General features: G+C 40.5%; 2 protein-coding genes across 2 annotated transcripts; both read left to right on the top strand.

Annotated features, from left to right (window-relative positions):
* Nucleotides 1–7,575: 7,575 nt before the first annotated feature.
* Nucleotides 7,576–23,425, top strand: cpa6 (carboxypeptidase A6). Its single transcript, XM_056364563.1, has 11 exons — nucleotides 7,576–7,945; nucleotides 10,899–10,974; nucleotides 16,278–16,402; nucleotides 18,384–18,498; nucleotides 19,097–19,198; nucleotides 19,306–19,410; nucleotides 20,631–20,741; nucleotides 21,257–21,347; nucleotides 22,403–22,605; nucleotides 22,724–22,808; nucleotides 22,896–23,425. Exons 1-11 carry the CDS (start codon nucleotides 7,830–7,832, stop codon nucleotides 23,108–23,110), a joined length of 1,344 nt encoding a protein of 447 aa, XP_056220538.1. The 5' UTR covers nucleotides 7,576–7,829; the 3' UTR covers nucleotides 23,111–23,425.
* A 950-nt stretch (nucleotides 23,426–24,375) lies between these two features.
* On the top strand, nucleotides 24,376–26,426 carry LOC130161364 (carboxypeptidase A6-like). The gene is made up of 3 exons (XM_056364620.1): nucleotides 24,376–24,646; nucleotides 24,765–24,849; nucleotides 24,937–26,426. Exons 1-3 carry the CDS (start codon nucleotides 24,590–24,592, stop codon nucleotides 25,149–25,151), a joined length of 357 nt encoding a protein of 118 aa, XP_056220595.1. The 5' UTR covers nucleotides 24,376–24,589; the 3' UTR covers nucleotides 25,152–26,426.
* Nucleotides 26,427–27,072: the final 646 nt, after the last annotated feature.

Below are 27,072 nucleotides of genomic sequence, written 5' to 3' on the forward strand. Positions count from 1 at the left end.
GACTCCTGAAGTCTTCATCCTAATCCTGCCTCCCTCCTGCCTTTAATGTGGAGGACCAGCGTCAAGCCTGCAACAGCACGCGCTACGGTTTCCGGTTGTAGCTTTTAAAATAAGAGTGCTGCAACAGGTTTTGAGAAAAAACACCAACTTACAGATTCAACCAGATAGTTTCCATCATCATATCTACGAGCTAAAATTAATTAAAATTGCCGGTGGAAACATTTTGAAGCAAAATGCAGGGGATTTAACTCACATTGACTGAACTGATACCCTGCAATACTTAGTTTTGACACTTCCCCCCTCTTAAACTGAAGGAACAACTATTGTACTTCTCGGATTATTTTAGTTATCTTGCATTTAACTTCACAATATTGAATCCTGGAGAGGACAGGGAAAAGCCCATTGACTTTTTACCCTATGACCAAACATTCACACACATTAGATCAGAAACCTGAAACAGTATAACTAGAGAAAATTACATAACTATCTATAAGATGAAGGTAAAAACTAAAGACGGCAGAGCTGCACAGACCACAGTTCTACTCAATTTCACAAACTTTCCCTCAATTTCACTCCAATGAAATTAATGGAGTGAGATAATGGAGAAAATAAAGTGTTCCTCACCTGGAACCCCCCCTGCCTGTGAAGCATGCCTGCTCCTGCTGGGACTAAGCTGAAAAACAGAGCGAGTTCCACTGCAAAAGCTAACCATGCTAAAGAATTATGTTGTATTATTTTAATTCCGTTAATTGCTTTTTTCTCCTTGTAATAAAGCACAGTAGTTGCTTAATGAGGTAATACATTTCAGTCATAAAACCCCAGCTTGCATGATTAAGTTGCAAATGAGTTTATCACTAATATCTGTGAGATAATAGAGAACTTACACACATACCTCAAAGTCCTTTAAACTATTATTAGTTCTTGGTGTCAAAATGACAGAGAGTTGCAGAGAGCAAGCTTATGAGTGAAAATACAAATATATGTAGATTACAGCTACCATTACCTTGAAAAGAGAACAGGTGTCTCATACCCTTGCAAATTCAATTTGCAGTATGATGCACTGTATATGTAAATGTTTTGTTAATGTGACATTTAGAATGTACTGTATGCATACTTATATCTATTATTATATATTTTCAAATTGACTCATTATATTTTTACCTGCCATTAGATTAATCATCATTTTTCTTATGTATGTTTTTTTTTTTTTTTTGCTTTTAGAACAACAGCTGTTCAGGTAATTCTTTCATCAAAGGACAAGGGACATTACATTACAATATCTGGGGTGGGGGTGGGGGTGGGGGCTTAAAAGACAGAATGAGTCACAGATGGACCTGAATTGCATGAGACCTAAAATCTCCCCTCTTCTCTCATAATGACCACCTCTCTCAACAGACCGTCCATTTTCTTTAGTTTCCTCAGAACTTTCTCACAGAATCAAAAACACTTTTATTCTCTGAGTGTAGCACAGAGGGAACCGAACAAGAGAGACAGAAAGAAAATGACGTTATGTTGTGATCTGTGTGGGTCTGGAATTCACAAGGAGACATGGCACAAAAAAGCTTAAAAACTTCAGTTTCAAAGACTGCACAGGGGTCTGCTCTCCGTAATATAATTCTTTAGTGAATATTTTTCTATTTGACAGGTAAAAATAATGACAGCACATTGCTTGTGCTGAATTGGTGACTGAAACAGTTCCAACAGACAGCAACGACTGTCTTGTTACAAATGTGTCCTGTCTACAGCAAAGTGCCTCTCCTCCTATTTTTTTTAACATCAGACTAAAGAACTTTCTTTTAATTAAACGAGCAGATGCTCTTGCACCACAGCTCATCTCTATAAGCTTTTCACATATGAATTAAGTTGGATTGAATCCATCTCTCCAACCACAGTTAATGTGGGCTTTGAATTTTGGGAACAACTTCAACATGTGAGAAGATTACACAGGCGTGGTCACACATAAAGACATGCAAATATTCCACCAGTGATATTTGATTAAGTAGATTGTGGGTTTAATTAAGACAGAATTCCCACTTGTTTTGAGGTGAAAGCAAAGGTGCAATCTCCGTTCTTGCTTCCTGCCAGCACTGCAATGCAGGAACAGCCCCCTGAAAAGCTGGTTAAGTGTTTATATACGGAATTAGACACAGTCAGGGTCATTTTGCACCTGGGTAAATAGCAGCACAATTGACGCTAAAACCTGCTTTAATTTCCCCGGCTTGAAAGGCTTTCGAGAGGATTTTAAAGGAGCCATTTGCGGTCCACAATTATGATTTAAGGATTAACATCTCAACAAGTGGGGAGACAGTTAACTCCATTCTGCAGTGCGTTCATACGCTTTGTTCCATGGCATTCTTTATGTAATGTATTCAGCTTATTCTGGAGTGTAGTCTGTGGAGTATACTAGACCACACTCACCAAAAGGGAAGGAGGAATTTAACTGATGACTACTGCCCCAATTTATCAGCTCCAGGGGGGGGGTTATTTTATGGAGCTGTTTTATGTCTCAGTCATAGGTTAGTGTCAGTTTTGTGAGGTGAGATGAGGACATGCCTCTTAAACTGGTGTAAATCTTAACATGTAGTATACTCTGGTGGTTAAATCAAGTACTGCATGATGCTGTTGTGGTTATTCTCTGAAGGTAAAGTTTTCTTCTGTGCTTTATCTTTGCTGCCACCAGAGAGCAGTGTTGTTTTGGACTAAAATACTGATCCCACTGTGAATCAAATAAAGGTTTTCTATCAAACAGAGCTGTGGATCAGGATCTCATAATAGGTCTATTTATTGACTCCTTGAGATCCTGAGCAGGCCCAGCTCCCAGACTGACACTAAATGTACTAAGGTTAGTGCTTGTATGAACGAAAGCTGAGAACCCTCCATGACGTCTGCGGTAGACCGACTTCATTATGGTTTTATACTTGCCATTCCAGCGCAGGTAAATTTCCAGACCCCTCAGATTTTATTGCCCATGACTTTGGTCTGTGGAATTAACTTCTATTATTTGTGGTTTGAGTGCTGCCAGGAAGTGCTCTGTTCTTCCCAATGGAAAAGGAGTGTCAGACTGATATGAGCTACTTTTTCTGATAACTTGCACCCAACATCAAACACAACTGGTGATAACAATGTTAATTTGCACTGATTATGGACATATTAAGTGCATAAGTACATACTTTCACCCAGTTGGCAGCCAAAACCAACAGTCCTCCATCGCATATCTGCAAGGGTGTCAGTCCAACACATTGTTGTCTTTAGTTCAGATTTATTCCATTCTGTACAGATGGAGGGAAACACTGAGAGAGGGGAAGTACAGTATGAAAGGGGGGAGGCTGAGATGTATTTTGAATCAGGTTTACTACTATAAGTGATTTGAGTTTTTCAGGACCAGTTTACAGGTACACATACATCTCGCATCTCGGTACTTTTTTTTTATCAGATAAATCCTTTTACTGGCAGATTTTTAAAGCCTGCTCAACATATAACAGTTTAGAAAAGAAAAAAAATACTATATATATTTTTCTTTTCCATGGAGAGGCTTTCCATGTTGTTTAATAACAGAACTACAGCCTCAAGTAGGCAAACGTACACTACAAAAAGGGCATTCATACTCAACTTCAGGTTGTAGTAAGTAAAAGTCTCTTCATTGTGGTCAATTGGCACTGGTTCATATTGCAGTGGTGTGGAACAGTCAAGATAAGTGGTATAATAAAGTCCTGGCAGGCTGCTGACACAGACCCACAGTACTTGTATCTATATATTATTCTTAAAGTTCTTTGGCTCAGCTGTTTTTCGCCTCCGTCTGCAAAGCTTCTACCTGAGTGAGTGATGTGAGTGCAAAAATAGCAGAGATGTTTTCCCTTTCACCCTATCGCTGAAGTCTTTGCATCTGTTAATCAAAATCCAGTAGTGAATAGTACTATACAATCCAGGTGTGATATAATGAAACACTGTGGTAACAATAACAAGGCGTCTCTTCTTATCCCTATGATTAAAAAAAAGGACTTTTACCAGGTTGTGGCGGGCGTTATAATCAATTGGGTAATAAACGATCATTATCAAAGATTCACTGAAAGAAAATAGTTTGAATCATCAGATTTAAACCACATATGGAAAACCTTTATTTCACTTTTCTTCAAATCCAGTTTCGTATTGGCCAAATCTTCAGACTAACAGTACGTGCCATCTCTACGCAGGATAAGATCGGGGAGCAGACAAAACATTTTACCATTTTTTGTGAATTTACTGAATAATTTTACCTTTTCAGTCTTCTAGAAATTATTAGAAGAGTAAAAAAAAATAACTCTCCGGATGACCTGATTATAAATGAACATAGCTTCTTTTTGGAGAGTCACAAGTTAAACAAGGTGGCAACCACTGGACTATATAGAGAGGATATGCGTCTGGTAATTCCTCTTGACAGCCTCTCTGACTGCATCCTGAGTAATGTAACATGATTTGATGGTTGGAGCAACAATAGTCCAAGCAGCACTCTCCTTGAGAAGTCCTCTTCTACTGTACTGACTCCTCAGGATCTGATCTGAATGAATAAAAACTTTATTGCTTTGTTACAGTTGCTCAGCGCGTAGTTAGGAAAGAGGAAGTAAATAAGTCAAAAAGTAAAACTACTATACAAATAATGATAAAATAAACACTCTAATGTCAAAGCCCCCTGTTATGCATTTTCCCTCTTAGTCTCAGCTTCATTCACTGTAAGCAAGTCTTTGTGCTTTGTAATCTCACAGATGGAAATCTGTGGTTGCAGATGTCTGAGCAAAACTCATATATTATGTGGTTCATTTTTAGGCTGGTGACAATTAATAAAATGTCAAATCTCAAAGCCCTTGTCACTGAGATGATCTTCCCTTATATTCTTCATTCATTGTAGGAGTGACAGTTTGTTTTCTGGCTGCCGAATGGCCCCACTTTCTGCTGCCGCCCCAAACTGAGCAGCATCTTTAACCCTAAACCTCTTTCTTTCACTTCTCCCCGCAGGGTCAAAAGGTCATAGATGTGCACTCACAGCTCTGCTCAGGGTCAACTGACATCACAAAGAGCATGCAGTTCGCTCCACAGTTTAACCAAACCCCCCCCCCCCCTTCACCACCACAACCAGTTCAAGCCTCCCTCGCAGACTAGGTGCTTATCAAAGAGTTCATTCACACACCTCAGCACAGTTTGAGAGTCGGAGAGGAACGTGGTGATTTACTGGCCCTGTGTGCCACTCTAAGATTGTGCAGCGTTCGACTTAGCGCTAAGAAAGATGCTTGGTTCTTCACCTTCCCGCAGACCGCAGCCCGAGGCAGTGCCACACGCCCAGGTCTGCGTTCCTGTGTGTTAAAAACAACACCGAGACCGCCGCTCTGACTCCCAGAGCGGCAGCGGCGGCACCCTCAACCTACATCTCAGTACCCAACACGTCACGCTTAAATGACTGGCCGACGTAACAGCCTTTTACATGCAAGCACTTTCACTCTCCCCACAAATCCCTGAACATGATAGACATGGAACGCAAAGCAAGCATTTTTATGAATATGCTTCTGTGTGCAGCTGTCGCAGTGCTCAAAAACACTTCAGTCTCTGGGTTTGTGTTAGTTTTGAAAAAATAGCTCTGTCAGTAAACCCCTCTTTAAACCTTCATGCATTTAATTTAAGTTTTGTCAAAGTTTTCCAATGTGGAGGAGGATTTTGAAGGCGTTTAAAGATGTATTCACTCTCTGAATCAGCTTTGATGTGTTGATCAGGTGCTCCTCACCGCTAGGGAGAAGATGAGAAAGTTAAAACGGCTTTAACCCTAAGCTTTTTTTTGGCTTTGGCTTAATTCATTCATTGTTTGGAGTCCCACATGACCCACTGCTGTGTGAAAACAATAAGTAATGTAGTGGCAACCCCATCTCTTTGCCATGAACTGGGATGGCCAGTTTGCTGTGCATGCAGTCATTCAGAGACAAAGAAACGTGCAGTGTGTTAACCTACATGGTGATGGTACCTATGGGGGTCAGTTGCATCCAATAACTCTCTGTTAGAACAAACAAGACTTCCCATGGTGCACTAAGAGCATCGACCCGAGCATGAGGGTGACCCAAAAACATCTAAATTTTCTCCAACTCCAACCTCGACACCTTTATACGGACTCTCTGTAGTGAATATAGCAGGATACCAGGCTGGGAAATAATTACTCTCTTCATTCTATTATATTCTCAGTAGTGAAAGATGACAGTAGATTCATTAAGTATATGTGAATCTTTCTACTGAGATGCCTTAAATCACATCAAGCACACACGCTTTTATCTCAAAGTCATCATGGTTATTAGTCTCAGGTTTGAGCCATCAATAAATCCTTTAAAGCTTTCTGAGGTAAATATTAGAGAAGATAAGCCCACTGCTGCTTCAATCCCATCCTCAGGTCATCAAGCGATTTATTGCTATGCTGAATTTGAGCACCTGTGTTCTGTAAATATCATTATCTCAACTGTATAATTAAGACTGTAATTCCACTTCTCTACATCTTTTGTGGATTGAAGTGGGTGTTGTCGACAACTGCATTTCAGTAGCGTCTACTGTAATGTGTGTTTGGGAGGGGGGGTTTGGAGAGAGCAGGGTGTGTTTGGGGTCTGTTGTACAGTAATTGGGTGTAAAACAGGTGGCGCACTGTTGACACTGGAGAGAAGCATGTGAAAAATGTGCTGCTGCCATGCAATCACAAAAGGAAAAGGCTGGCAGTTGACTTAGACATTTAATCACTGTGTTGGGTGATAAGTAGAGGATCAAACGGAGGCACGGAAAGCCTAGAATAACAGGGAGAGCCACCTAAAGCTTCACAGAGGGATTCCTGGTGGAGCCAGGCCAAGTGCTCTGACAGAGCTTCTAGCTTCTTATCACACTGGCTTTGTGGTATAGAGATATAAGTGAAAGGGAAGCAAAGGATTCAGGATGGATTCATGTACAAATAATACTCTTATTATCTTCTGGATTTCATATTTTCTTCTCATCCGCGTGGGTCATGCATTTCTTTTTTAGTATTATAGGCTCCCCAAAGTGTGGTTTCAACCTACAGGCAGAACACGTGATGGCAATATAATAGGAAGTTCACTGGGTCAATTTATGCCTAAAGATACTTTAGAGAAAAAAAAATCAGCAACCAATGTGTGTTACATCTGAACTAAATGTCCATTACTGGCATGAAGATAGACCAGTGGACAGCACAGCACATCAGCCCTCAGATGTTTTATCAAAACAAGAAAAGAGCTGAGTGTCTCTGAGCTGAGCACACTGGAAGAATGACTCTGTTGTTCTGGGGTGATAAAGACGAGTTACTTGATACACTTCATGTCTCCACAGAGAACTTCATGCATCGACTTAAAACGTTGAGACACTTGATTTGCCATTTGAAAAAAATCACATTGCGTGTGTTTATGTGTTCATGAGACACTACAGATGATCCGGTGAGCGCACAGTGTGCGCCACAGACGGATCCAGTTACCAACTTTTCGCCGACACCGGGCCACGTGACTCAGGTCCTCCTCATTTTTTAAAAAGGGCTGCTGCCTCCCCTGTGATTCCCCTCCAGAGCTTCAGAGAGGTGGTAAATGCTTCCCTTGTGCCAGCTGACCGACTCTCGCACCTTTTGCACCTTCTGTGTCAGAGGAAGAAGCGAGACACGAGAGTGCAGCGCCACAAAGTGAGTGAGTTTGGCCAATCTGCTGATGGTGCGCTGGACGTTTGAGCTTCTCTCTCTCTCTCTCTCTCTCTCTCACTCTCTCTTTTGATAAGTTGGTGTGCATCCTGCAAAGTAGCACAATCGGTGTCTCCCGCCTTTGATCTGCTGGCCAAGGATGGCACTGGACCACTGGAGCGCATTTCGCGCCTCCGTTTTACTGCCTTGTGTGATAATCTGCAGTAACGTGCTATGTCCCGCCGGTGCCTATCTCTACAGCAACCGCTACGCAGGGTGAGTAAAGACTCCCATTCATTTCTGGGGCTCATGGGAGCCTGGGCGCACTAAACTGGGGGTTCTCGTTCATGTTAACACAGCAGAGACTGAAGTGTTGTCTGCAGAGATCTTCACATCAAGAGACGGGCTTTATCTTATGATGATAGTAAGAAGAGGGAAAGAACAAAGAAAGTCTTTTATGTTCACCATCTTCTTCATCGTTTTGGGACATATTTCGTGTTTGAGACATAATAATAACGTTTTAAGTTTACTCCATAATCTTTCCAGACTGTTTTTGTTTTGTGATGGCATGTGGATAAGACTATGTGCAGAGAGGCGTTCAGATTGCTCACGATAGGCACAGATGACAGTGGGGATGCTTGCAGCAACAGTAGCCTGTCAAACTGCTCAGAGTAATAATTTCAGAAATTGTAGTTGTAAGATGGCAGCAAACTAGCAGCTGTCTTTGTTCAGCCACGTGTTTCTATAATTACCAGAAACAACAAATTTGTGAGCAGTCATTTTCAACAAAGAAAGATGCAGTCTGTCTATATGTTTATGAGGCTGAATGTGGAGCAAACACCTCTCCACTTAGACCCTAATCTTCAATGGGACCATCTGGCTGGACACTTGGTATATAAAGTATTTATGGTCTGTTTTTCAAAAGAGCTTTTGATGTAATTTAGCAGAGGAAGAGGGGAGACTACCTCTGCTGGAAACCCCCTCCTCGGCTGTCTCAAACAACATATATTTTGGATGTACTCCAAAAATTGCGTATAGCTCACACCACCTCTTGTTTGACACAGAAAGTCCCAATATGCAGTGCTGCGGGTGGGGGCCCGTTTCACTCGGAAAACGGGAGAGAGCAGGGAACCTTTAATCTAAAAAGATATTTATTGTCATATCATTTCTTTAAAAGAGCATCTTGATATTATGGAGCACTGAGATTTGGAGTCTGAAAATGGAGAGAGGACGATTGTGCTGTAAAATATCAAAACACAACTGAGAGTCAACTTCTCGGTTTGGAGGCCAGATTGTCTTAAAAACAAATTGCTTCCATCCCAGAGAGAGAGAGTCCTTCTGTGGGAATCAACAGACTGACAACTTAGAGACAGCTTTAGTGTAGAAAAGCCCTGCAGCTGGTAGATGCAAAGCAAAAGTCCTCCGTCAGACCAGCTCCGCCACAAAAAAACACTTTGTCATGTTGTCATCTCTAAAAGATGGAGAAAAAAAAAAGAAATGGTACAATATGGATTACAGGGAAGCTTTGTGATGCCACGTTATTTTCTCACTGTGTTTGGCCCCTGCAGTAAGTTCTGCTTTCTTACACCGGTGAAGCTTGATTGAAAATCTGTGAACACACACTCCTCTGATGTTTCAGACGCAGAGAAAATATTGTACTACAAGTTTGTTTTTCAAGTTCGAAATCTGCCCGCATCCACGGTACTGACTTCACAGTACTTTGAATCATTTTAACCTCCAAAAAACTACTCGCGGCCTTGAGCGTTGCTGTTGCCATGGAAACGGAACAGTGTGCGTTGTGGTCGCTGAAAATGGGGTGGTCGCTCGCGTTTGGGTGCCCTGGTCCTTTTGTTCCCCAGACCTCAGAGTGGCCTACTGCCACCTTTGTTTAGAGAGGCCCAGCTTCCTGTGTGACACATTGTAAAAAAAAAAAAAGCACCGCTCTTTGAAAGGAGCAAAATGTGAGAGAGGAAGACACCATGGGAGAAAGAGAGAGAGAGACAGCAAAGCAGTCACAGACAGAACAGGGGGACAGACAGGTACCTAGGCGAACAAAGAGAGACTATAATTAAGAGGCTTTAATGAATTATTGGCAGCATGTTCGCTTTAAGGTCAACCCCAGAAACTGTGCCCTCCAGAGTAAAAGCAGCGCTATGTAAGATTCATGATGAGGATAAAGAGCGCCTTTGTTTTGTAGTAAGGCAATATAAAAGATGCGGTTTGCAAATTCAGTTTGAAACACTCTCAAGCTTCTTCTGTCTGCTTCCAGTTTTTCTTTGAATTATCTGACAGGATTCACATGAGAAGAACAACAACAACAAGAGGGATTTTTATATTGAATTACAACCAATTTTACCCCCCCCCCCCCAAAGTAAATGCTTAACTTATTCTGCACTTGATTAAAATACATTCTTGATTCTTGATTCACAAAATTGAATTAGGTAATCAAAATCAGCAAAGAGGCGATCTGACCACAGATGTTTAAACATCTTAAATCTCATTTAGTCAATGAGTTCTGGCAGACAAAACAAAGCTAAGCATCAAATCTCCGTCTATGGTTTTATCTAACAATTATCCAAGACATTGCACAGTGTCTTGCCTTTCACATTGTAGCGTTATATTCATAAATGATTTACTCCTTCTGGCTAGACTTTGTTTCTACCTGATAAACACCACAAAAAAAACATTAGATAAGGCATTGGCAAACACATTAAAGTGATTGACAAGTCGTATATATATTAATTTTCCCACTTGAGAAAAAGGTTTGCTATATTAACAGGTGTTTTACACAATTTGCAGTACATATTTAATATTCGATTGATCTATTTGCAGAATGAAAATGCGAAACAGCTGCTGCTACTGTATCCACCAAAGAATAGTCCCAGGTGCTTTACCTGCAGAGCTGGAAACGATGAAATATAATCCTATAATGATGTCTCGCACAGATTGTTTGACTGGGGTTTGACCCTGTCATCTATAGGACTCTGAAAGAGGAACCACCCATTTCACCATCAAACATCTGCTATTATAAGTGTCACCTTCAATCAGCACAAAAAGGTGGTTGCATTACCTGTGACGCCGTGGCCCAGATGTTTTTTTTTTTTTTAAATGATGTGCACTTAGCAAAAATGCATCCAAGCCCTGTTACAGTGTATTTTAGTGGAGTAAAAAGCCCTTCAGGGTACTTTGATCCCAGCTGTAACCTGACCCAGGTCTGTTGTTTTTGCAGCGATCAAGTCTTCAGAATAACTCCCAGTAATGACGAGGAGGTCCAAGTGCTCAAGAAAATTCTGGCACATATGAAGGTTTGCATTAATTTTTTTTCTTAAATTTCCCTCACACACACACACACACACACACACACACACACACACACACACTCTCTCTTTCCTATATGTATTCTGCCGTATGATGTACTGTATTTATGCGTGATCCAAGTCAGTAACATCTCATCACACAGTGGTTTGAATAACTTGACTTCAAAATCTATTTTGTATTGACTTGTTCTTTTGTGAAATGCCCTAATATCTGTTGTTATTCTACTCATACCAGCCCGTAGTTCCCCCGTGGTCTTTCTATGACACTTGAACAGCAGTCACAGACAGAGTGAGGCATGACAGTGGTGGTAATATGGAGGGGGGGGGGGGGTCGATGTGACAGAGGGCTGGGGACAGAGATAGGCAAAACAGAGCGACGATGAGCAGCCGAGCGTGGTCATCTGTCACAGTCGGGACGTATTCCCTGTCTGCGAGACTGAGATACTGTTGATAGGATGCTCTGTATTCATTTCAGTGAGAAACCCTGAGAGAAAAATTGAGGAAAATACAGAAGATTTTTTTCTTACTGAATGCTTGGATATCTTAAAGTTAAGAAACTATATGAACATGTGTTTTCAAAGATACTGAAATTAGGAGGAAACCCAGGAGGACTCATAGGCCTTGCCTCTCTTCCCAAACTCATTTGGGAGTAATTACCCATCAGCCTTCAGAGAATGTATGACCTTCCTTTGCACATTGTTATAGTTTGCAAAGATTGTTTCTAAAGCTTAAGAAGCATGATGCAATTCTAAGGCTGCCCTCAACTGAACAAAGAGCCAAAGAACCTCTTTGAATAATTGATTGAACAGCGGATTAAAAAAAAAAAAAAAAAAAAACAGCTCTTCCTGTACTGTCATCTGTCTGCAGCTGAACGGTGCATTTAGAGCAATTGTGCTTTTGACAGATCAAAGCATATTTGGGAATATTAGTGTGATACTGGTGATAATTTTCCAGCAATAATTAATGAATAGTGGATCAAAGACGACAAAAAAAATAGAGAAGAGAAGAGCAAAGAAAATGTATGTAAATCAATAAAGTCTAATATTTGGAAGACAGTCTGACTTTAGAATTTTTTTTTCTTTTTTGAGATATATTTGAATAACAGAAATGATTCGGTGATTAACTTCAGTGCTAAAACATAATGTGTTAATCCTCAATGGAATAATTAATATATTTTGACACTGACCAGATCTCCAAGCTTGAATACTCCCAGCAGCAGGTAAATTACAGCCCCATATATCAAAAATTCAGAACTGCCCTTTTAATTCTCATAGTTTGGGAGAGTAGGTGTAATTCATTCATTTTCATCATAATAAAATAGCAGGCAATGAGGGGCTGTAGCTACTGCTTGGAGTTTGGGGATTTCAGGAAGCTCACGGGTTCGCATTAAAAGCAGTTACAATACACACATATTTGAGATTCTGGTATTTTTTACACTTCAGATTTCAAATTTTATTTATGGCAGTGTGGAGAAGGCTTTGAAATGAGGTCTTCAGATCTTATGATGAAATAAAACAACTTATATCAGAAAATATAATTTTAACACAAGGTCCACTTGCTAGCTTTGTCAGAGCTTTCAACTGCATGTCACAATTTTACTTTATGGGTCGGAAAATTCCTCATAATTTCTTAGGAGGAAGTTTTTAATGTAGTGTTAACTATAGGAAAACAAAACTTGCACATAATGTAATTGCAACAGCTAATTGAATAAATAAAATATGAGAACTCTAAACAAGTAACTAAAACATTTTATAAAAGTTTGTTTGGAGTGAATGTGTAAAATCATGGCCAATGCCCCGGGGCGGTGTGGTCAGTTTCAGCTTGGAACAGCATATATGAAAGGCATTTGTCCAGGTTCAGGTCAAATGGTCCAGGACCAACACGTCTCTGAGCAGGGAAAAGGAGGACAGAAGAGGACAAAAGAGACCTCAGTAAATGTTTATGACTTGCGGTGAGGGAAACCGGGCGAGAGCCAGGCTGCCGGTCAGGATCTGGCCTGAGTTTCATGTATGGAAGGACAGCGGACACGATGCTCCGAGGCCCAACCAAGGCAGTGGCAGCGACTGTTTGGACAGCTGTGGACATGTGTATTCAGTAGCTTAGCCACACTGCCATGCTTCCAGTGCCAGAGTCGAAGTTTTTCAGCCTCAGCCAAGGCAAGAGGTCAAATAATAAATAACTACTGTACACTAAATGCAAAAGAATCAAGAATCAGATCCATCGTCAACAAAATAACACATTTCTTCATGTAAAAAAAATGTTTTGGCTGCACTCAATGGCCGATTGACTTAACGTTTAACCTGCTCCTGTGAAATATTTTCCCAGTGCCATGAAAAATCCTTTTGCATTTTCTAGAAGAGCTTCAGATAAACTGATGCAATCTAAATGGTAAATAGCATGGTGAGCTATAAAAGCCACCATGATTGAACAGAGTCCCATCTACATAAATGACCTGCACGAACAGATACATGTTTACAGTGAACCTGTCAGTCCTGGACACACTGTGTGACAGCCCGGAGATGAACCCTCACTAAAGCTATCTACCGTCAAGATAAGGTTTTTCTACAAAAAGGTAATAATCACTTTTGTGCGCTGTTTCCACTTCAGCTTCCGGAGAACATGTTTATGATTTTGCCTAAAATGGGACACATGGGATGTTGCTTGTTAATTCCAGCAACTTGTAATGATTATAAATGATTTCCTAAAGCCCGGGGTGATTTCATCAGATCGTTTTGTTTTATCTGACAATTACACCAAAATCTAAATATGCTCAGTTTATTATTACATACGGCAAAGGAAAGCTCGTCGCAACTGAGCAGCTGGAATTTGTTTGTTTGAAAAATTACTTAAACAATTAATGGATTATGAAATTAGCTGCTACTTGACAAAAACAGCTTATTGTTTCAACGCCTGAACTGACATAAATAGAAATCTCTAATGGTCCAACGTTGTTTGATGGGGCAGTGACACAGAATCAGTGACTGTCTCTGTCTCTTAGCTCATACTGTTGAAGTATTGTGTTAAATGCTCCAAGGATTAAATCTGGGAAACAGATGTGCTAATATCTTAGCGAAAGCACCATGGCTGCTGTCATTGCGGCATATGAATTATTCCGTTATTACTGTACTATGGAGAGGTTTCAGCATTTGTCTATAGATGACATCACCGTCGCAGGCTGTCTCCTCTGAGCAGGAGGACATTTATATTTAGACTGAGCTATACAGGATTTTAAGAATAAACATTGAATTTGTAGTGGGTGAATTTACTCTGTACTCTTCGCACTTGACCCATGACCCATGTTTCCACAAAGTCGTTTACAGCATTGTTAAAGGAGTAGCTTTGTTAGCTTTGGACTAAGCCACACTAGCTGCTTCCTATTGTTTCCAGTATTTTGGTAAGTTAAGCCAACTGGCTGCTAGCTGTAGCGTCATATTTCATATTCTTCTGTAACTATTCACTAAGAGAGTGAATTAGGAAATTTCCCAAAATGTTGGAAGTGTTCCTTTTTAAAGGTTTTTTTTTTTTTATATTAGAACAAACAAAATCAAGCCGTGAAACGTGTCAAACAGCTGGCATGATTCAGAAAACATACAGCGGTTAGACCTACGATACACATTCAATAACTGTTTACTTTGCCCAACTTGATTTCTTTTTACTCAACATATAAACACTCAGCTACAGCTTCACCACATCTGCCTCGAGGAATAAGCCAGCTCATTTTATAGAACTATAACTTTTCCTTTCTAGTGCTGCCCACGCCTGTATTACAAAACCAAAACCAAAACAACACAAATTCAATAGCTACCCTGCATACACTGACACACTCACACAAGAAAAAGAAAAATTACATTGTCAAGGGATTAAAGATTTATAAAGCAGACAAAGACTGTATATATAAATACAGCTATAAAATTTTAAATTGAGGGTATTGTTTTTGAGGAGTCGTATTATCTAATCAGAGATGTTTTAGTGCTTTTAAGGCATATGTGTTTTGGATTTGTTTGGCTAACAGAGGAGCATTGCTGAAGCCTTTGGGGTACTTAACCATTTGGAAATGCCATAAAAGTGCAGCGATAGAGAGCGGTTTATACTCAAGGGCACCAAACATTCCAGCTGAGGGCTCTCCACTCCTTGGAGCTCTACAGGACGTTAAATGAAATCTGGTATGCATTCTGTAAACCATTAAACCAATTGACACATTAACAAGCATGTGTGCCAGCCTGCGTGTCTCTGCCCCCATGCTGGAAATGAAGGCCAGCTGAGGACGTTCACACATCCCTGCAAACACAGACGTGTGTGAACGTCCTGAATGTACAGTATTCTCTATCTTTTCTCTTCTGTGTGTCGTTTTGTAGATCAGTGCTTTTCCAGTTTACTCAAAAATACTCTTTTTGTCTTTCTCTTAGTTTCTCTTCCTCTGTTGTTTTATCACAGTTGCCACATGGTGTCTGTGTTTATTTGGTTGGCCAGCACGATCGGCCAATGGGCTGTCCATTTCAGCTAAAGCTAACAGACCGGACTATCACGGCCTGATAACAAGTGCTGAAAGACAGGATTTTTGTTGCTAATATGAGGTCAAACAGCGGAGAGTGAAGCGGCCGTTCGCTGCTGGTTAATGGGACACGGCAGAGTGTGTTTTGTCCCATTAACGCTGTGGAGTCATCAGGATTCCCCTGATTTACTTCATCACTTGAGGGTAGAGACCAGAGGAAGGTTAAACTGTCAAGGTCTGACTAAAACAATTTGGTCATCATCAACAAATGTCTGATGCTGTTTTAAACACCCAGCAGATGAGATAATAAGGTCTTTCTTTTGGGCTTTAGTTTAGTTTAGTTTAGTGTTATCAAATGACACACATCTAAAGTACAAATATCAATGAGGAGAGAATTTTCTGTTGCAGACTCCACTGTGTTTTTTGATGATTTTTGAGTTTCAGTGTTTTCTGTCTATTAAATACATTCATTTAATTTACTGGATCAGCCAAAAATAGACATTAATTTCTGGTTCTTTTGCAGTTTCTCAATTGATTTTCTGGGATGTTTAACTATGTCATAATATACAGTGTAGTATGTGCTTTACATTTTTTCTTTTTAACTTTATTTTTTTTAATGTTGTTGTAGATGGATCATGTCACCAGTTTTTTTCTTACATTTTGAAGTAAAATATATTTATATATTATGATGTAAAAATACATACACATTACATATATCATGACAGAGGATACACATCCACATCTCCCACTCATATCTCACCGTAACTTATGATCTAATGTCTTTGTTGTGTCCCTGTAGGTGGACTTTTGGCAGCCCAACAGTGTTTCTCTCATCTGTCACAATGCCACCGTGGATGTCCACGTGAAACGCAACAACACGCGAGACCTACGTGCACGCTTAAAGCAGGAAGATATTGATTATCGGTAAGACTGGAAAGACCAGGAGCCATAGGTGCAGAGACATACTGCAGTGCACGTGCATGTTCGTTAGTGTACCCTCACATATTGGGTGATTTTGTTGGCAAAGCAAAGCCTTTACACCCAGCGATACATCTGCTGGGCATTGCAATTACCCAGCTTTCCCCTATCCTGAATATACGGTTTGCACATGCAGAGTCGGCCACAGTTAGCATGCAAAAGACCTCACACTTCCTCAAAGCTGGGACACACATAAACACACACATACACACAGCACATCAGAGCCTGTCTCCCAGTCTGCTCCAAAGAGCAACCCTTTCATCTCTCTACCCCATCCTTCATCAAAATTAACGTTGAAATGATGGAGTTTTATCAAAGCAGCCGCAGCTGAAGCTAGACTTCCATTGTCATCTCTGTCCTGAGGGAGGAATTGCAGATCTGAGGATGAGTTTTTTTTTTTTTTTTTTTTTTTCTACTCTCTGTTGATTGACTTAGGATTTTTCAAAAAATGGTTTACACTGCAGGGGACACAGTCTTTGGAAGGTGGTTGAGGTTTTGAGGGTGAATTTTTGAGAACATCTCATTTTTTTATCCGACTTTTTAAAACGTTATACAAGTAGTTATGGATAAAAACTTACATGTAGCTTATGAAGAAGTATATTTTAGGAGAATATGGCTGCCCACATAGCTGCTGTGAAAAAAGATCACATCATCTGTTTTAGGTTGGCGTGGGATGTGAAGAGGCATAGGGTCTGATCAGACAGGAAACAAGTCTTTAGACAGATAATGATGGTGATAATTATGGTTTTCGGCTCATTTGCAACACATTTTATTTGCTGGTAGGCAGCAGTGGCATAAATGGTATCGCTTGTCCTATCAGACAGAGTGAGTGCTGATGTGGAAATCTGGTTTAACACTGGAATAGAAGAGGATGAGTGAGAACAGCTGTTTAATTGACATTAGATATGTGTCAACAGTAGATCCAGGACCCCTGCGCCACCACTTCATACTCAACACTCAGTAGATATATTACATTCAGTTAGAATATACTGACATTAGGGACCCACTGTTACAAAATATTGAATTTGAATATCTGTATTATTTTGATTTTATACTCTTGCATGTCACTTGTGTTGGCAAATGTCAAACTGTGACAGCAAGGACATTTTGCTTACAAACACACAACATAGAAAAACCATCAAAGGGTTTGTAAGTTGCAACTACAGGCTTTATTAAGGGCAATGAATTCATTCATCAATACTTTGTTGATGAGCAATAAGTAATCCATTAGAACAGTCACAACATTCAGGCTTTCAGGTTGTGAAACATCTTATAAACCCCCTTTGTGATCTGGCATGTTTCACCGAAAGCTTTTGGCATTTTTATCCTCCCCTATCATAACATTGTCTTCCTCTTTAACACCTAACGCAGGGTGTTTTGCTTTGGTATTACTTTTTTTTTTTTTTTTACATTTTGTGAACTAATTGGACAGTCATGAATAGATAAATAAAATACATATTTGCTGGATTATTGCAGTGGAACAATGTAAGCGTACAGCCCTGCACTAACATTTGTAAAATAAGTGCAGGATGACTTCTTATGAAGTCAGACTCTGTAGTATTTGCTTACTCACTTCCATATAAGCTTTAGTAAGTCGTGAATATTGGTGTATTGTATATAAACATGGTGTATTGCTTTGTAATAATCCATTGAGATAAATTACAAAGCTAAAAAACAGACTATGCTATGCTAGAGGAGGATATATAACCTGACCCACACTATTTTTCATGATCTGGCAACCCAAAAGATTTTAATAACTGATCTATAAAGCCTTTTTAAAAGATTTATTGACCAATAGTTATGACATTTGTCACAAGAATCTCTGTATTAAGAACAGGTGCAAACATATGTACAAAAGAAGACATTTTTATTTTTATTTTTTAAAGTAAGTAATCCACGTAAGTGTCCCGACTCTCCCCATCCACAGGGTGTTTATCTCCAATCTGCAGAAGGAAATTGAAAAGCAGACAGGATATCGCTCCTCTCGCAAGCGGAGGTCAGAGTCTCAGTATGACTACGAGGTTTACCACTCTCTGGAAGAGGTAGATGCAAAACCCACCATCTTACCTTACCTATCCCTCTCTTTCCTCTGCTAATCTAATGCACGCACAGAGCAAACACAACGACCTCCCTAAGGTGCTCTCAAACTCCCAATTACCCCATTCCACAGGTCGCTCTCCCACAACCTCGTGCTCTCACACACAGACACTCGCTCTACGTCAGACACTTCACGGCTTCAGAGTGTTTACTTTCCCAGGTCGATCATGCTCCCGGTTCATGAATCTGTCAGGCCCTACGAAGCAGCAGGAATTCCACACACAGATCCCGAGAGCCTACATTAAATCTTTAGTGCTCTGAGCTTTGATCCTCTCCTCCACCGTAAAACGCACACACTTACACACATAATGTCTCGGTGTGACCGTGCAGACGCATCATGAAGGCAAAGACAGAACCTCGCACGAATGCTCACACATGACGCACAGGAGCATATACATAAACATTACACATCACACTCATAAAAACAGTAGCATCTTAGAAAGTTTTTAACTCTATCAAGCTTTGAAATATTATATTTATTCCTGAAAAAAACCTTATTAACAATTCATGGATTCACATTCTAAATTATTTTCTGCCCTGAAGATCCAGAGCTGGATGTTTGAGATGAACAGAACCAACCCAGACCTGGTTGAAATGTTCTCCATTGGGAAATCATACGAGGGAAGACCGTTGTATGTGCTTCAGGTAGGAGCGAAGGCATGAGACACACACTTAAAAACAAAAACAAAAAAAAAAAAACACAGCTTCATACACATGCTGCTCTAAATCTGACAGCTCTTGTCTCCTGTCAGCTAGGAAAGACAAGTCGTCCCCAGAAGAAAGCCGTGTGGATCGACTGCGGGGTTCATGCTCGAGAGTGGATCGGACCTGCCTTCTGCCAGTGGTTTGTCAAAGAGGTAGTCTTGTTTTTCCTAGCCTACAAATTTGAAAATTAAATCATTGTTTGAAGTTACGGTATCAGTTTGCACCATTGCATGTTTCTACAGTGTCTCTACAGCAACGCCTACCTTCCTGAACTTAAGCCTGAATGATGGCCTGCAGCGAGCAGCCTGTGATGTTTGGTCTCTTCGGTCTTCGAGAAAACATGAACATCTGTTCGCTTGTCATGCGTAGTTATGCAAATACTTAAGAATACCCATTATCGTTCAGATGTTGAACATGGACCAAACATTTACACGAATTCCATCACAGCCTTAAAGTCTTAGTTAGTACCCTCTGAAGTGTGGACGGTACACGACCAGAGTCAAACATTAACTGCAAGAACCTTTAATTGCTCGTTTTGTACTTAAATGCCAGATGAGTGGGATTTGTAACACAGTGACTGCCAGGAAATTCTGGTAATTAAAGGAAACTATATGAATATCAATTTAAAGCACTGAGTCGTGGCCTGTTTTGAGGAATTCTTGCATTATGAACCTCAACTATACGAAAAAATAAACAAAAAAGGGTAATAAGGTAATGATTTGTTGTGCTCTAGAATCATTCTGTTTGCATACACTTCCCTGAATGATGGATTACTTCTATCTTATCGTAGAGAGACAGAAATCAAAGTACATTACTAATTAACCTTTGGTCATTATATGGACTTACATGTTCAGAAGGCAATTCTTCAAACAAGGATAAAAGGAGAGAGTAGGACCTGAGTGAAGGAAGGAGGGAAAAGCAGCAGGAAATCAAAAACAGATTTACATAAAAGTAAATAAGGGGGGAAAAAACAAGGGAAAACATTTGACTTGGGAACAGTCAAAGATGCCCTAACCCAAACACATGCCCCTAAATGCGAGTTCACTGTGATGTAGTAACTTGGGTTGGCCACCGGAGGTCAGAGTGCTATCTTTGTTCACATTAACCTTGGCCTGAGTCTGATTAATGAGCAGGTATTAAGCTGCATTAGATCAGTGCCTAGATCTCCTCTCTCCAGCCCTCACTCCTACTAGTGTTAAGCCACTAGAGTGGTGCATTCATTGAACTGAGATAATGAACATGCATAAGCTTATAAAATCTTAAAAAACAATGTGTGCATACTAATGACATATAATTGTATTGTTAGACCTCAGTCTAGATCTGTGTGGTCTAGTATATCGTGTAATCATACTGATTTACATTATAATTACAGGCCATCAGCTCATACCAGTATGACTCAGTGATGAGACGACTGCTCAACCAGCTCAACTTCTACATCATGCCTGTCTTCAATGTGGATGGATATCACTTCAGCTGGACCACGGTACATTAGGGACTTTCTACTTATGCAATACAGACTGAACCTCACCGTTGATCACTTTCATTTTCAAACAGCATTTATCAGAATTTTTTTTTGAGCTAGTTTGATTTTGTTTTTTTTTTGACATTTTACTACATTATTCTGATACTTTGCAGAATGCAGGGCTCAGAGAAATCCCTTTATTTCATTCAGTATTCAGATAAAAACTGGTAACCCATTGCTCCTACAAGATATGAATGCATACTGTAATTGAAAAAACCCAATAGCAGAGAGATAATGCATTCTTTGTCCTTATGCAGCGCTTATCTCTGTATGAGTATCTATGTATACTTCAGTGAAAGTAATGCCTGTGAAAACTGCCTCTCACTGTCTCCATATCTGTCTGTTAGTAACAGACCCACTGGGGCTCAGTGAGTGACAGACGGATTATTTCGGAGCTGGCAGAGAACTGTATTTGTTGGATGTGTCTGACAGTAAGTGGACATACAGTGACAGTGTCTTTTTTATTTTCCCTGTAGGATCGGTTCTGGAGGAAAACACGGTCCAAAAATCACAAGTTTCACTGCCGAGGTGTGGACGCTAACAGAAACTGGAAAGTGAAATGGTGTGGTGAGTTTGCACGCACACACACACACACTCACACACACACACACACACACACACACACACACACACACACACACACACACAAACCCTGCAGCTTGGCAAGGCTGCTTGTAGTCTGTTGCTGATGTAGTCTTTCCTGTCTATTAATGGGTGTAAGCTGTGGATAAAATATTTGTGTGGTGACAAAAGTCTATGTTTGATGTCATTTAGTGTTTGTTGGGTGGTTGGTGGGGGGTGGGGGGGTTCTGCTGAATCATCATCACTCCGGGAGGACTCTGAGAACACAGCAAAGATTTATGTGGTACAGACAGACATACAGAGATATAACGTGAGTTGAAAAACAGAGTGATTGAAGTACCATGTGTTACATCCCCAAAGGAACATTAGCTCATAAAATCTGGCTATCTGCGTATCTAAATCAGAGCTTTTCTAGTTGTGTTTAAGATTGTAAAAACAGTGTGGTTCTCGGGGCAGCACGATTCATATGACACTCATTACATGTGAGGATCTGTTTCAGTGTGCTCTTTTCTTCTCTGAGTGAATCCTTTCAGGACGGGTCACGGTCTCGTTCACAGGTTTATGTTTACTTTTTGCGTCACTCGTTTACATCGGACAAGGGCACATGCACTGAAGTTCACTGTTCTAAGCACAAACAGTGCTAATGTAGTATGTTAGAGGGAGAGACGGGGGCAGCGTGCTTGTCAGAACCCCAAACGTAACAGCATCCAGAAACATTTATTCCTGTTGGTCGGTCTTTGCAGTGGGGTCAGTGGTTCTCTGTAAAACATTTTGGAGCCGTATTGTCTTTGTCTTCTGTTATCCTTGGCATTATGATGTGACTGGTGATTTCAATCTGTGTCTGCATTAGTTTTTCCCCCACAGTATTGCTCTCTATGTCTTCTCACTGCCTGCATAGTCACCGTAGCTGGACTGGGTCCAGAATATATTGAATCCACATCACGGTGCCCAAGCTCTTTCTTTTTAAAGATATGATAGAAATTTGAGCAAAAATTAGATTTGAACATCCAGATCTGTTTCTTAATGCATCCTTCTCCCAGATGAGGGTGCCTCCTCTCATCCCTGCGACGACACCTACTGTGGTCCCTTCCCTGAATCGGAACCCGAAGTCAAGGCCGTCGCCAAGTTCCTGCGTAAGCACAAGAAGCATGTCAGAGCATACATATCCATCCACGCCTACGCCCAAATGCTGCTTTACCCTTATTCCTACAAGTATGCCACTATCCCCAACTTCAGCTGTGTGGTAAGACATTTTTTTCTCAGTAACAAACCAATAATAAACCCGTTATTATCTGTGAGAGCAACCTGATATTAAATCCTACTGTGAAGAAACGAGCTGACCTTTTGCTTTCACTTTCCAGGAGTCGGCGGCTCACAGTGCAGTGACAGCCCTGTACTCTGCCTATGGAGTGAGGTACAGATACGGACCTGCCTCCACAACTCTCTGTGAGTTTATTGTATCTCTCAAGATTAGCAAACCAAACAGAGCTAACTATTATTACTGTTCTAATCTTTTTTCTTGCTCTCTCACAGATGTCAGCTCAGGCAGCTCTATCGATTGGGCGTACAGGAACGGGATCCCGTACGCGTTTGCGTTTGAGTTAAGGGACACAGGATACTTCGGCTTCCTCCTGCCCGAATCCCTGATCAGCCCGACTTGCACTGAGACTATGAGGGCTGTGAAAGCCATTGCATCAGGTCTGCTGAAGAAGTGTGAGACAGACAGGGACAGATTTCCATATATATGACCATACTGTAGGTCCCTAGAGCCCCACCCTCACGGCTACTTATCTGAACACCTCATATTCCTCTGAGATTTCATATTAATCCCAGATGTTATCAGGTGGAGAGCTGCAACAGACAACCAAAGCGTAATTTGTTTTTCTTGTTTTTGAGGCTCTTCACTTTATTTTCTTGCCTTTCTGATATGATATGAACTGATGGTGGTGGGTTTTTCGTGCCAAAAACCAAAAATCCTTCAAGTAACCAGCTTGTTTACATACAGTAAGCTCACACACACACACACACACGCACACACACACACACACACACACACACACACACACACACACACACACACACACACACACACACACACACACACACAAACCCTGCAGCTTGGCAAGGCTGCTTGTAGTCTGTTGCTGATGTAGTCTTTCCTGTCTATTAATGGGTGTAAGCTGTGGATAAAATATTTGTGTGGTGACAAAAGTCTATGTTTGATGTCATTTAGTGTCTGTTGGGTGGTTGGTGGGGGGTGGGGGGGTTCTGCTGAATCATCATCACTCCGGGAGGACTCTGAGAACACAGCAAAGATTTATGTGGTACAGACAGACATACAGAGATATAACGTGAGTTGAAAAACAGAGTGATTGAAGTACCATGTGTTACATCCCCAAAGGAACATTAGCTCATAAAATCTGGCTATCTGCGTATCTAAATCAGAGCTTTTCTAGTTGTGTTTAAGATTGTAAAAACAGTGTGGTTCTCGGGGCAGCACGATTCATATGACACTCATTACATGTGAGGATCTGTTTCAGTGTGCTCTTTTCTTCTCTGAGTGAATCCTTTCAGGACGGGTCACGGTCTCGTTCACAGGTTTATGTTTACTTTTTGCGTCACTCGTTTACATCGGACAAGGGCACATGCACTGAAGTTCACTGTTCTAAGCACAAACAGTGCTAATGTAGTATGTTAGAGGGAGAGACGGGGGCAGCGTGCTTGTCAGAACCCCAAACGTAACAGCATCCAGAAACATTTATTCCTGTTGGTCGGTCTTTGCAGTGGGGTCAGTGGTTCTCTGTAAAACATTTTGGAGCCGTATTGTCTTTGTCTTCTGTTATCCTTGGCATTATGATGTGACTGGTGATTTCAATCTGTGTCTGCATTAGTTTTTCCCCCACAGTATTGCTCTCTATGTCTTCTCACTGCCTGCATAGTCACCGTAGCTGGACTGGGTCCAGAATATATTGAATCCACATCACGGTGCCCAAGCTCTTTCTTTTTAAAGATATGATAGAAATTTGAGCAAAAATTAGATTTGAACATCCAGATCTGTTTCTTAATGCATCCTTCTCCCAGATGAGGGTGCCTCCTCTCATCCCTGCGACGACACCTACTGTGGTCCCTTCCCTGAATCGGAACCCGAAGTCAAGGCCGTCGCCAAGTTCCTGCGTAAGCACAAGAAGCATGTCAGAGCATACATATCCATCCACGCCTACGCCCAAATGCTGCTTTACCCTTATTCCTACAAGTATGCCACTATCCCCAACTTCAGCTGTGTGGTAAGACATTTTTTTCTCAGTAACAAACCAATAATAAACCCGTTATTATCTGTGAGAGCAACCTGATATTAAATCCTACTGTGAAGAAACGAGCTGACCTTTTGCTTTCACTTTCCAGGAGTCGGCGGCTCACAGTGCAGTGACAGCCCTGTACTCTGCCTATGGAGTGAGGTACAGATACGGACCTGCCTCCACAACTCTCTGTGAGTTTATTGTATCTCTCAAGATTAGCAAACCAAACAGAGCTAACTATTATTACTGTTCTAATCTTTTTTCTTGCTCTCTCACAGATGTCAGCTCAGGCAGCTCTATCGATTGGGCGTACAGGAACGGGATCCCGTACGCGTTTGCGTTTGAGTTAAGGGACACAGGATACTTCGGCTTCCTCCTGCCCGAATCCCTGATCAGCCCGACTTGCACTGAGACTATGAGGGCTGTGAAAGCCATTGCATCAGGTCTGCTGAAGAAGTGTGAGACAGACAGGGACAGATTTCCATATATATGACCATACTGTAGGTCCCTAGAGCCCCACCCTCACGGCTACTTATCTGAACACCTCATATTCCTCTGAGATTTCATATTAATCCCAGATGTTATCAGGTGGAGAGCTGCAACAGACAACCAAAGCGTAATTTGTTTTTCTTGTTTTTGAGGCTCTTCACTTTATTTTCTTGCCTTTCTGATATGATATGAACTGATGGTGGTGGGTTTTTCGTGCCAAAAACCAAAAATCCTTCAAGTAACCAGCTTGTTTACATACAGTAAGCTCACACACACACACACACACGCACACACACACACACACACACACACACAGTGTCAGAGAGCATCCTGTTGGATCAGTGAGCTACGATTTGTGCCATCTAAGTTGTGAACATGAATCTGGCCCAGGATTCTCTCCAGCATGTAATCCTCTCTTTGTCCCCCAAGATTTACTGTAGCTCTCCACTAACAAAGAAACAAACAGGATTGATGCAGATTTTACTATCAAATAAGCTTTTTTTCCCCAGTGAATGGCAGTCATGTAAGCACTTGTCATGATACAGCAGCACTTTTTAAACACATTTAATATTTTAATGTCATCCAAAGATGTGTTATATTAAAATAAACGTTTAACAAGTTTTAGTTTTTTAATGAATATAAGAGCATCATTGATTACTCATTATTCTGGTTGCTGTTTTATTACTTTATTTTGGATTAGTCCTACCATGTGCCAGTTTAGACTCAATCTATGCTGTTCACGTATTAATGCCTTTATTACTGCAATATTGTTGGTGTACATAATGTGCTATCACCTGACAATCTAGGGTTTGGTTTAAATGGATATTTCTTTTTCTCTTTTTTTTTTTCGTTAGACATGTTTGTTTTTTTTTGTTTTTTTCCTTTTCATTTGGTTCAGACTAAATTTGGAAAGTCTAGCCTGTCAGTTCAGCAGCTTACTGTGTCATTACTCAGGTATGGATCAGTGACAGGGTCAGAAATGTTTACCTTTCACAGCTTATGTGCTTAATGTGAGACTTTAATAAATGTATAATATCAGACTTGAATAAATGTTGTTATATAACACAGTACATATTTATCTTGTCACATTTATGTCATCTTTACATACATTTATTTTGCTCTGTTTTTGACTTTATCATTAGAAATGCACTATTTATATAACACCCCCTCTTCCATTTATCAACAATGAGAGAAGTGAGATGTCACATTTGCAGCCCTTAATTGTGTTCTATAAATGTTTTGTACACATATTCATGGGCATGTCTGATAATAAAAATTATTATCTAAGGGATATTTATTATGATTAACTTGCTGACCTCTTTAATTAAGAAATTATAGCTTTAAACACTTTTAATCCAGCGCTTTCTACTATATTCTTCTTCTCCACTCTTCGTCTCCAGTCTCTGATTCTGCAGCTCTTATTTATGGATTCAGAAATGGTGGAACTGACACGCAAGACAGTCCAAAGTGAAAGTGAACTCTCCCGCCCACAACTGCCAAATCTGTGTTGTCAAATTGCCAGATTTCCTGGATGTATTTGCTGTTGGATTTTGCTAAATGTTATTCGAGGCTGTAAAAGGCACCGTAGCAACATTAAACGTGTAGATACACAGTTATAGGTGAGGTGAAGTATTAAACAGTCACGGAAGAACTAAACACACAGGTATGATATTTGCAACATAATGACAAATACAAATGTGAGGGCAAAATCTGAATATTACATATTCATGTTTCACAAAATGTTTCAAGCATTTGTGATTATAGTATTGTGAAAAGTGGAAACTTTGAAGACAAATAATAATAAGAGGCCATATGGAGGACTAATCATGTCCTTCCAAAATAAAACATGCAACATATTAACTACCACTAGGAAACAGCTAATTCTCTATTAAAATGTTTTCTGATTATGTTAAAGTTTTTTTTAA

This window comes from Seriola aureovittata, chromosome 20 (assembly GCF_021018895.1).
Source record: "Seriola aureovittata isolate HTS-2021-v1 ecotype China chromosome 20, ASM2101889v1, whole genome shotgun sequence".
Lineage (NCBI taxonomy): Eukaryota > Metazoa > Chordata > Actinopteri > Carangiformes > Carangidae > Seriola > Seriola aureovittata.